Source organism: Sceloporus occidentalis, unplaced genomic scaffold, assembly GCF_023333645.1.
Source record: "Sceloporus occidentalis isolate IW3139 unplaced genomic scaffold, rSceOcc1.0.p SCAF_3, whole genome shotgun sequence".
NCBI classification, from domain to species: Eukaryota; Metazoa; Chordata; class Lepidosauria; order Squamata; family Phrynosomatidae; genus Sceloporus; species Sceloporus occidentalis.
Window position 1 is genome coordinate 213,925,214 of NW_028316983.1, and position 12,047 is coordinate 213,937,260.

General features: G+C 41.7%; 1 protein-coding gene across 1 annotated transcript in view; it reads left to right on the plus strand.

Moving 5' to 3' along the window:
- The window catches only part of LOC149317461 (transcription factor E2F5-like), a 16,457-nt gene continuing 4,410 nt past the window's right edge, over positions 1-12,047 (plus strand). Inside the window, exons 1-6 of the mRNA XM_089517545.1 lie at positions 1-207; positions 5,882-5,991; positions 7,463-7,624; positions 8,237-8,280; positions 10,408-10,472; positions 11,390-11,648. Of these exons, the coding sequence (XP_089373671.1) occupies positions 1-207; positions 5,882-5,991; positions 7,463-7,624; positions 8,237-8,280; positions 10,408-10,472; positions 11,390-11,648 (847 nt within the window). The remainder of the gene's footprint in view (positions 208-5,881; positions 5,992-7,462; positions 7,625-8,236; positions 8,281-10,407; positions 10,473-11,389; positions 11,649-12,047) is intronic.

Below are 12,047 nucleotides of genomic sequence, written 5' to 3' on the forward strand. Positions count from 1 at the left end.
ATGGCGGCCGTAGCCACGGCGCTAGAGTCGGTCTCCAGCAGCAGCAGCAGCAGCAGCAGCAGCAGCAGCAGCGTCGCCCTGGAGGGAGGAGGAGGAGGAGGGAGCAGCAGCAATAGCAGCCGCCACGAGAAGAGCCTGGGCCTCCTGACGGCCAAGTTCGTGTCTCTGCTGCAGGAGGCCAAGGACGGCGTGCTCGACCTCAAGGCGGTGAGTGCCCTTTGCAGGGAGGCAGGAAGGGACCCGTTTCACACTGGATCTCTGCTTTGACGGAGAGTTCCTGCATGGCAGAATGGGGCTGGACTGGACGGCCCTTGGGGTCTCTTCCGACTCTATGATTTGATAAGGGAGGGAGGCATGGAGAGAGGGAGGTGGGTAGGAAGGAGGTAGATAGGAAGGGAGGGAAGTGGGTAGAAAGGGAGGGAAAGAGGTGGTAGGTAGGAAGAGAAGGATGAGGAGAGAAGCAGGGAGGAAGGAAGGGAGGTGGGTGAATGGGTAGATAGGGAGGGAGGGAGGAAGAGTGGGAGGAGCCCTGGAGGCGCAGTCCTCAAATGCCTGTACTGCAGCCATTCCCTCACAAACCAGAAGGTTGTGAGTTCAGTTCCAGCCAAGGGCTCAAGCTCGACTCAGGCTTGCGTCCTTCCGAGGTCACTAAAATGAGTACCCAGATTGTTAGGGGCAATTAGCTTACACTTTGTAAGCCACTTAGGGAGTGCTTAAGTGCACTGATCAGTGATACAGAAATGTACTTGCAATTGCTTCCTACTTGCTAAGGAAGGGAGGTGGGTAGATAGGGAGGAAGGAAGGAAGGAAGGAAAGTAGGGAGGGTGGCAGATAGGGAGGGAGGTATGTAGGAAAGTGGGAAGAGAGGGGGAGGAGAGGGAGGAGAGAATGGAAGGTAGGTAGGTAAGAAACAAGGAAGGCAAGCAAGTAAAGAGAGAGGGAGGTGGGAAGGGAGGGAGGGAGGGAGGGAGCGGATAAGTAGGAAGGTGGGAAGGGAGATGGGGAGGAAAGGAGGTAAGTAAGTAGAAAGGGAGGGGGAGGTAAGAAGGGAGATAGGAGGGAAGATAGGTAGGTAAGTAGGTAACAAGGGAGGGAGGGATGTAGAAGGATACGCATGTATGCATGTAAGTAAGTATATAGGTAGATGGGAAGAGAGAGATGGAAGAAGGGTAAAGATAGATAGGGAAGGAAGGAAGGAGGAAGAAGGTGGGAAGGGAGGGGTAGGAAAGGGGGCAGGTAAGTAGGAAGGGAGGGAGGGAGGAGGTAGGTAAGGAAGCTAGGTAGGTAGGATAGAAGGAAGGAAGGGAGATAAGGAGGGAAGGAAGGAGGGAGGGGGGAAGGTAGATAGGGAGGAAGGAAGAAAAGTCGGTAAGATGTTTTGGACTGTAACTTCCATGTGCCCCAGCTAATGTGGCCTATGGTGATGGATCAGATATCTGTAAGGCACCAGGTTGGAGAATCATCATCGTCTGTATGTCTTTCCTACCTCTCCTTGACTCTTTAAAATACAAAACAGAATTAAAAGCACTTCAACCCACTGTTAAAATATAATACTATAAACCCATTTAAAATATACCTATAAGAACACATACACAAAATAAAAAGTCAAGATTTAAAATTGACTGGGTAGGCCTGCCAGAAGAGATGTGTCTTTCATGCTGTTTTAAACGCACTCAGCGTTTTCAGATGTCGTATGTCTTCTGGCAGGTCATTCCACAGTCTGGGGGCAGAAGATGAAAATGTCCTCTGGGAAGGTTGCTTGAGAACCCTTCTTTAAAAAGGCCAAACACACAAATTGTAGTGTTGTGTGTGTGTGTGTGGTTGCTGTAAACGGTGTTCCATTAATCACACAATTTATAGGTGCAGGGGGTAGAGGGCAGGAGTAGTGTATGCAGTGTGCAGAGATGGAGATGATAGATACATCAGAGGCAGGTGTAATTTGTCGAGTCTTGCTTTTCCTACCATGGCTTCCTAGGATGTGTGCAAGATGACTTGTGTTTGGGGCTATTCCTTCATCACCTTGGAAAGGTTCAAATTAGAGTGTGGCGGCACCATTTTATTTATAAAACCAAAACACAGTGGACTGTTCTCTGTTAAGGGGTTTTTAAGCAGTGGGTGGATGACTGGCTATTGTGATGCAGCAGTGACAGGTTTTTCTGCAGCAGGATGGGTTGGACTACCTGACCTTTTTGGACTCTTCCAGTTCTGTGTTTCTAAGCTGTAGCGACATTTGGGCAGCCTGCTTCAGTCCTGGAGTTGAAATTCTTCTGTTTGCTTTTAGTGGCCCGGGGCATCTGTTTTCTGATTTGTCAAATTAGAATAATAACTGAACTCATCCCAAAGCCGTTCTGTAGCTCTACAACATGCCATCCTCCAGATGTTGTTGGACTGCAATTCTCAGCACTCTTAACCCTTGGCTGTTCTGGGAATTGAAGTTCTGCATCATCCAGATGGCTGCATGATTTCCAGTTCTGCTCTACTAGGTAAAGATTATAAAGACTTATCATGGCTATTAAATATTGATAATCCATGGATGATCTGATTTGCAATTGTTCTGTTGTTGTTTCCAAGAAAGTCTTCAGTTGAGATGGCTGCCCAGACTTATCCAGAAATAAGCCCTTCTGAGTTCAGTGAAGATTGTATCCAAATAAATATGGCTAAGATTAACCCATTAGACCGAACTCTTGCAACTAAGTCAATCTTCTGCATTTACACTAGGAAGGATATTTTTATTACTCAGTTGACATTTATACTAAAATTCTCTTTACTTTCCCCTAAGGGTTGATGCCAGTGGTAAATCTCATCTGAAGAAACTTGCCAAGAAAACCCTGTGAAAACCCTGACTTAGGGTCATCATAGGTCAGAAACAACTTGAAAGCACACAACACAATACACACACAAGGGCTGATTCATATTTAACCAGCTGAAGATTCTGTAAGGCCCATATAGACCCATTTTCCCCAGTTACTGTGACACATTATTCATGACAAAAGGCCCATAAATTATAATGACAAATAACTTAGTCTAGATTTAACCCAAAGCGTTTAAGTTTTCTCCTTTAAAAATGGGGATGTAGAGATGTGTGCAAAATTAGTGGACTGGTCATATTACATACATATATGTTGGGAGCGAGATACGTAGATATTTTTTGGTTGGCTAAGGGTTCAATCAAAACTTAGATCAGGGGTGGAAATATACTTTGGACCACATCTCTTAGTATTGGCCCTGCTACCTGGAGCTTTGAGGAGCTGAAGTACAAAAGTTAGGAAGGCCCAAAGTTTACCAATCCCTGTCTTGGAGGTTTATTACCCTATTCAGGTTTAAACTTACTCTTTTCAGACTAAAGTCAGGTTTTTTTAGCTTGCTGTGTATCAGGTAACTGCATTGGTGTGAATAAGTCATTCTCCTTTGTGTGGGGATTCCCAAAACTTCAGTCACATGATTAATCCTGATTAGAATGTTCTGAACAGTGTACTTAATGTCTACTATCAACTCTTGGGTGTCAACTTTGTGGGATTCACTACTATTTACTACAGTGGCATTTACATTGTTGTGATTGCATAAACATTGTATGTATTTGTACAGTTGAGAAGAGTGGGAGGATATATGATACAGTAGCAAGGTTGATTTATTGGCATTCATTAAATGGCTCATTATAGTTTTCTTACATGCAGAGCCACACTGTACAAAAATATGCATATATTGTAACAGAAGAATGTGGCTGCACCAGTATAATTTTTTTAAGAGGGGGAAATGCATGTATCACATTGCCAATGTGAAGTGTACTTTCCTTAATCTGTATTTTGGGACAACAAACAGTACATTACTGGTAGGCAAACCTGTTTTAGAAAAAATGTGAGGCAGCATGCATAGGAAAGCAGATATTTGCAGCACTGGGTGATTTGTGCCTGGATGCTTTTGATCAGCCAGGAATATTGTGATAGTTGCCAAGGATATAGCCAAGGAAGCCTTAGAGGGCCACGTTCCTTTGGGGATAATCTGTTAGGGATTATGTACTAATAGGAGGCAGAGCCAGAGCCAAAAATGTGCAAGGCTATCCTTTTTTCTTTTTCTATCTTATACACTCCTCTTTTCCTCCTCCTTCCTCCCCACCCATTAGGCTGCTAGGAGAAAAATGGACTGGTTTTTCTGGAGCTCTGAATTGGTCACTTGCTAGCAAAAAGACTGCATGCAACACTAAAACCACTCTTGCTTGCCTCTGATTTATCAGATAACGAGTAATCAGTATATTTTGCTACTACCTGCCCTGAAGTTTTCTGGCAAACTTTGGAATGCCCCTAGTTTATGATAAACATTTATTTTGAACCAATAGAATAAAATAAACAGCAGTGTAGTTACTGAACAAAGTGAAGTACAGTATCTGTTAGGGAGTCTTTGAAATGCTGATTCTTTTTAAAATTACAACTGCAAACAATGCCAGAAACGTATCTGAGTTTGAAATGCAAATGCTGATCGCAGAGTACAGCAATTCTAAAAACAGTCACTGTATGGATATCCTTACTGTGCTGTTGATAAACCCTTTCCTCTGGATTTTAGTCACAGGAGCTAACTTGGAAATGACATGATGTAACGTTGGAATTTTGATTTGAGTTGTGCCTTGAGCTTTAAACTAGATGCAGTTGAAATATGTGTGAAGTATAGGGGAGGGGGGAGGGGGAGGGGGAGGGGGAGGGAAGGGGATGATAGAGATGAATGTTATTGGTTTATGTTATATGTTATATGTTACATGTTATGTATGTGTACTTTATTTGTAATAAAAAAATAAAATATTAAAAAAAAAGAAATATGTGTGGAGGGGACTATTGGATTCATTTCAGTATTTGTATTGAAATGTATCTGAGTTTAGGCATGAATATATCTTAAGATTGCTGCATCAGTGTAAAGTTGAAACATATTTAAGGGATGAAAAAACCTATCACCCAAATTTCTATTGCTTATTTACTGTCTGGGGTAGTTTGCCAGACATTATGTGTATGTCCTCCTGGGATAGAGAATAACCAAAATGGTCTTGGGGTATGTGAAGCAAAAGCAATCTTTCACATTGTGTTGTCAGTGGTGTGTGTGTGATACAGAATCATGTAGACTGATCCTACAAAGGCATTGGGCCTATGCCAACACAAAAATTTGAAGCTCAGAGCTTAGACTGCTGATCACGTTGGCTCTTACTTGCAGGTTAAACTTCATTCAGTCTCCTTTTGCTGTTGTATTTAGCATCAAGAGACAATAGGTACTAGAGCATACTCTAGCATCTCTGGATTTTACCAACTTTCCTCCTATGTCATTATCTCCCACATACACATAATATTTATAATTTTCACTCTTTTGCTGGTGTTAATTTACAGAAATTCTATCTTAACCATTGTCAGTTATGTTTTGGTAGCATAGCAACTCCACATTAAATTACACTTCAATTAAAAGATGGAGAGAAGCTTATCTTCGTTTACTCCTGTGATTTGTCATCCTTATATTCTATATCTAATATTTTAAAGAAAATGACATTTTCCCTGCATTTTGTTGAAAAGAGCCATCTTTTCAACTCTATCCCCTCCCTCTCTACACTCCCCCATGGAGTTGACTCATGCATGGGTAACTTTGAAAGAACTCTTTCTCATGTGGGAAATTCTAGAGGCATGTTTTGAGGAGGTCATTCCTAAGGTGACTGTCCTTCTCCCAAAGACAGAAAGGGTGGTCCAAGGCATCTAATTGCACATCTGTGACTGTGGCAGTTTGACGATTTACCCTTTTAGTCTTGTGATGAATATTCCCTCGGAGACTTGTAGATTCCCTGAACCTATCTAATGAGCCTCCCCCTTTGCCCTTCATTTGCATTCATTGTTCTTTGTCTCTGTTCTCTTACCAGGCTGCTGATACACTTGCTGTAAGACAGAAGAGGCGGATCTATGATATCACCAATGTTTTGGAAGGGATAGATCTCATTGAAAAAAAGTCAAAAAACAGCATCCAATGGAAGTAAGAAAAACAGTTTTTTTTACACAAATGTTTCAGATGATGGTTTTCGTTTGTAAGAATTAATATTTTAATTATCAGTGATAATCACTTTCTGTATACTCTACAGCAGTGTTCGTCAGACAGTTTGGCAGAGATTGGAATTCTATTTGGTAGAAATGCAAACCCTTTATATTCATTGGAATTAGTCCATTGGTCTGTCTAGCTCAGTAGGGTTGACACTGACTTATACAATTTCAGACAGACACTTTTGCTGCTCCTACCTGGAGATGGTTGGGGCCTTTTACATGCAACGTGTGTGTTGTGCCAGTGAGCCATGGCCCAAGGTTGCAGAGTTGAAGAGCATCCTATACATCTCTTAAAACATTTCCTCCTTTCTTCTGTTTTTCTTCAAATCACACTTTAATTAAAATTGCTAAAATTGCCTGGAACAGATTAAATTCCTTCAGGGGCCAGGATTGACCCACAAGGCTGTTACATTGCTTTACCTTCTGTGTACAGTCTGCTTTTACTTTAGGAAATTTCAGTTCAGGAAATTCACTTCAAGACTTCAGGCTGTATTATCATAGAAATTAAATATTTGCATAGGGCTAGACATATGGAGAAAAAACTCATTATTTTTGACCATCGTTCTGCATTGTTGCTACCGTTAAAGAAACAATCAGACAAGGCAGCAGCACTAAAGGAGAATATTCTATCTGGTATTCTCTTAGAATAATAGAAGCAAAGGACAAATAATATTCTGCCTTTAAGTTGTTTTTTTTGTAAAATCAAACCGTCATTTGGCAGTATCCTGTAATTGACACACATGTGTAAGTGTAGTTTATACACATGTGTAAATGTAGCTTATGCCTCTTTTGGGACAGAATGCAGGGAGCAATTTTTCAAGCCCTTAGGAAAAATCTCCCTCTGACAGATGTCAAATCTCAGGAACGACCACTGGTAATGCTTAACATTGGGAATAGTGGGTGGGACAATTCAAACAATGATGTGGCTGCTTTAGGCTACCAGAGGAAGGAGGTTTCTTCTCCCCTCCAAGGCAGGACAAACAGATTTTGCATTATCTGAAGTGCCTGCCTGCCCGCCCGCCACCCCTCCAGTAAACAGCAGCAACAGGAGCTGTTACTGAGGTTTGACGGGATTTGGGTGAAGGAGAAAATAAGTGTGCCTGTGGGGGGTGGGGGGATACACTCCACCTGCTCAATCTAGGATCTCTGCCATTTTATGCTGACCCATGAGACACTTTATATAGGGGAAATGAACGTGAATATACCCCAATCACAGTGATCACTTACTCTATTATTTTCCTCCACTAAAAATATGTTTTGGTTTGGCCTGAAACTTGCATTTCTATTTCCAAGCATAGATTAAATTAATACTGCTTAAAAGATTTCCAAATCTCTACTACTATGGTATTTTTTTTACTACCTTTGCCCACCTTATAGTTAATTTTTTGTTGTTGTTCTCTTTTAAGAGGTGTGGGTGCTGGCTGTAATACAAAAGAGATTGTGGACAGGTTGAGATACCTTGAAGCAGAAATTGAAGATCTAGAACTAAAAGAAAAAGAGTTAGATCAGCAGAAATTGTGGTTACAGCAAAGCATAAAAAATGTTAAGGAAGATTCTACAAATAAACAATATCCTTTAAAAAGCATGTTGTAATTCTTGAGAATGGAATGACTGCAATGTTTTTTTGGTAATTCACACTGGCAGTTCATCACTGATTAGATGCCCAATCCTATATATGTTTTCAAAGCAGTATGTCTAGCACTGTTCAGTAGCTTGGATCCAAAGGTACAATTGCAGCAGTGGGAAGCAGGGCCCCAATTTGTATTGATTCCTTCCAGAAACTCACCCACTGCAGCAGCCTGGACATCATGTGCTGATCCATAAGGCCACTCAAATGCAGCTTCCAGAAGGAAGGTCTTTCTGGGTTGAGTGAACTTGAGAAACTGGGTCAAGCCAATTTGAGAACCCCTTGCCTTATCAAAATAGAAGGGTCTTGAACTCATACAACAGCATCTTTACTTGAGGTTTATTCTCAACTAAGAATGTCCTAGTAAGTTATTGTCAAAGGCAGATTTTAAGTCAGTCCTATTATTTTTAACTATGTGCTTCCAACCACTACTCTAATGTGTGCCAGACAAAATATTCAAACAAAATTCTCAAATTTCCATCCTCTCCCCAAAAGTATCTAATGTTGTTTTATCAGTGTATTTTGAAGAAAAAAATCCTTGACATTTTCCCACTTTTTCATACATCACCCATGAAGACATTTGTGATTGCTTCAATGGTAAGTTGATAGAAAATATGGTAACTTTACAAATAGTACTGGGGGGAACCTGTGATGTTGACTGTACTTTATAATTACATTTCAGAAAACATGCAGGGGTAGCTGTGTTGGCCATTTAGTACATGTACCATACATATCAATTGTATTCCAAAGCAAAGTACACATAACACGTTCTAGTCCTAAAATAACAAACTGAGGCGGGATACAGACGGGCAGGGGAAGACGTCTTGGAGGTGTATTCTGCTGAATACGGAGCCTCCAGACCGACCGTCTCGGGGGCGTGGCTCAGGTGATGGGGCTTCCACATGGGGGGTAGTGAAGACGCCTCACCTGGGGCCGTTTCTGACCCGCAGTTTCCAAACCGCCACCTTGGAGGACGCTGCAAAGAGAGAGGCAGCTTCTGCACGGGCAGCCAAAAACAGGGCTTTTTTTTTCTTTTGCTGGCTGGCGGATGCGCAGCTGCGGCGCTCAGCAGCGGCGGCAGAAAGCTTATGTGCACATTTAAAGTGCCCAAGCCCCTTTAAAACTTTTTCCCTCGCCCTGCCCAAAAACAATAGTGGTCTCCTGCCAGCTGGTGATCAGCTGGTGTTGGCATCCTTGTCCGCTTGCACGTTGCCAATGTCACCAGCATCATGGATGCCTCCTCTCCTTTGGTCCCCACGCTCTTGCTGAATCTGCAATGCACAGCCACAGCTGTCGCCGCTGCCACCGCTGTCCCCCTGCCATCCCCCATCACCTCCCTTGTACATATGTAAATATTTAAAGTTTTAGGGGTTTTTATTGTTAGGTGAAAATGGCACAGGAATGTGTGTAGGGGTTCACTTTAAATTCCAAACATTCCCCGATTCTAGCAGCGCATGCGTACATGTTGCTCTAGGGTTAGGGCTAGGGTTAGGGTTAGGGTTACGAGTCTTAAAATGCGCTGCAGCTGTGCTGCAGCTTCCACACCTGCATGGCAGCTGACGCTGCAATTAAAGCCTGACTGCAAACTGTGCATGTTCCAGGACCCCGACTCGTTATGTGACGCAGCAGACACGGAGCTTTTAAATGGGCAACTTAAATTAGCAGCATAACAATTCTGGCGTACCGGTGCAGCAGCTTATAGACGGAGCTGCGCAGCTGCGCATCATACAGAAAAGAAGCGGGGAAAAGCAGCACCTTTTTAATGCCGCTTCTTCCCGCTTGGGGCGTGCGGGCGGCGTGTTCATGGCGGCATTCGGGTAAGGGCCGTCTGAAGGCTCTACCTTCATGACGTCATGAACACACCCCTTTTTGCCCGTCTGTATCCCGCCTGAGTTTCAACCTGCAAGGGATGCTAATACTACATTTTCCTATTTTTCTAAACATTTCTTGTTTTTCTGGGACAGGGGTGGTGGACTTTTTCATGGTTTCAAAATTCTAGAAATTTACATCTCTGTGTAGAATAAAGCTGACAGAATACAGAAAAATGAAGTGGCTAAATCAGGACAAAGTGGGTTTCTTCAGGAAAATGAATGTGTTTTGAGTGTCAAACTAGAACTCTGGGAGACCAGGGTTTAAATCCCTGCTTGGCTAAGGAAACCCAATTGATGTCTTGGTCAGATCACACACTTCCTGCCTTAGAGGAAAGCAATGGCAAACCCCCTGGGAATACACCCTGACAAGAAAACCCCATGACAATTTTATATTAGGATTATAAATCAGAAATGACTTGAAGTTACATAACAAAAAGGTTTTTTTCTCTCTTATAAAATTCATGCCTTGTTTATGGAATATAGTGTTGACCACAGTCACACCTTTTTCCTGGATATAGCAAAATCCTCATATTTGCATTCAGGTGTTATTAAATATGATTAAACCAAATCATTCCATCTGTGAAAGCTCACGATGTGAATTCGACCACTTTTTCTCAGTCATGGAAACTCTCTTTAGAGTATCACCCTGCACTCCTAGAAGAAATGTGGGAAGAAAGTGTAGGAGTATCATGGTCTCTGTTCCACATATTTAGGCTGATTAAATTTAGTTACATCTTTGGTGAAGTGCATGAAAATGTATGGGATTTCAAGCTGATGATGCACATCTGTGCCGAATTGATTTTATAACATTCAGAAGTGTGCACAAATTTAACACTTGACAATTCATGATTAGGGGATACACTGCTAGCAATTCAGGCACCTTCTGGCACACAACTGGAAGTTCCTGTACCTCATGTGGTATGTATAAACAGCTCTTTTAATCTGATTAGCCCTCACAAGACTTTGGTTCCAAGCAGCAAGCCTGCCTGTTGCCACACTGCAGAATTAATGCAGTTTGACCCACCTTTAACTGTCATGGCTCCATCCTATCGAATCCTGGGATTTGCAGTTAATTGTGGCACCAGAACTCTCTGATAGAGGAGGCTAAATATCTCACAAAACTGCAAATGCCATAGCACTGAGCCATGGCAGATGCATTATATTCTGACTTTGTGTGTTTTATTTGGGAAATTTGTTTACAATATTGGAAAATGTATTGTTTTATAATACTTAGTAGTTCCCATTAATTGAAAAATAGCACTAATTTGGTTTAAATATCTATTTTCTTGATAGTAAAAAATACATTAAAACACACACAGAGCAGGGGAATATTCTGTTTTATCATAAAAAGAAAGATATAAAGGAATTACATAACATTTTAAGGCTGAGAAAAAACATTTCTACCATAAGCTTTTGTGAACCACAGTCCAGTTCATCAGACAAACTGAGTGAAGCTTCTGTGGATGGACATATATACTAGTGAGTGAGGAAGGGGAGGGTGAATGATAATAGAAATGCAAAAATGTGGGTATGGTAATGGGGCAGTAGTGTTGGGTAGAAGTCTTACATTGTTGATTTTTTCCCACCTTATTTGGTGGGTATTGTGGCTTGAAAAAATCCTGTTCACACTTTTTCACCATATTCGCATTTTGTATTTCTGTTAAAATTCACACTCCTTTACAGAAGCATGAGGGTTTCATGGGAATGGGGGGATACAACACCTAAATATTCTCTGTGTGATCTGATACATGACTTTCATGTAGTTTAATTTCTAATTCAACATCCATAACTAATTCAGCTTGTAACTTTTTTATCTGTCCTGTATTTTTCTCAAGGGACAAAAGAAATACCAGATCAATCTAAAGAGTAATTCAGGGCCTATTCATGTATTGCTCATAAATAAAGAGTCCACTTCCTCCAAGCCAGTGGTTTTTCCTGTACCTCCACCAGATGACCTCCTACATCCTCCATCTCAACCTACTGTTCCATTGACTCCCTCTAAAACTAATGCAGAGCCTCAGATATCACAAGTATCTGGAGCCTCCAATCAGGAACAATCCCTGTTACAGACACCAGTCAGACATATGCCAACAGGTAGGTGCAAAAACTCCTTTTCCAAACAGTAATTAAATGGATGAAAGTAGATCACAGTATATACCGTGTTTCCCCGAAAATAAGACACTGTCTTATATTTATTTTTCCTCAAGAAGACACACTATAGCTTATTTTCAGGTGATGTCTTATTTTGGGAGAAACACAGTAGCAGTCTTCTTTACCGCTCCGTGCTTGTATGCTGCATAGCCACACCTATCACTATGTCTTAGTTTTGGGGTATGGCTCATATTGCTCAAATGCTTATTATTAGAAATCCTGCTACATCTTATTTTATGGGTATGTCTGATTTTCTGGGAAACATGGTAGTACTTTGATTTTATCACTATTAGTTTTCAGGGATTCCTAAGTATATCACGGTGACTAGAAATGATGTGTGCT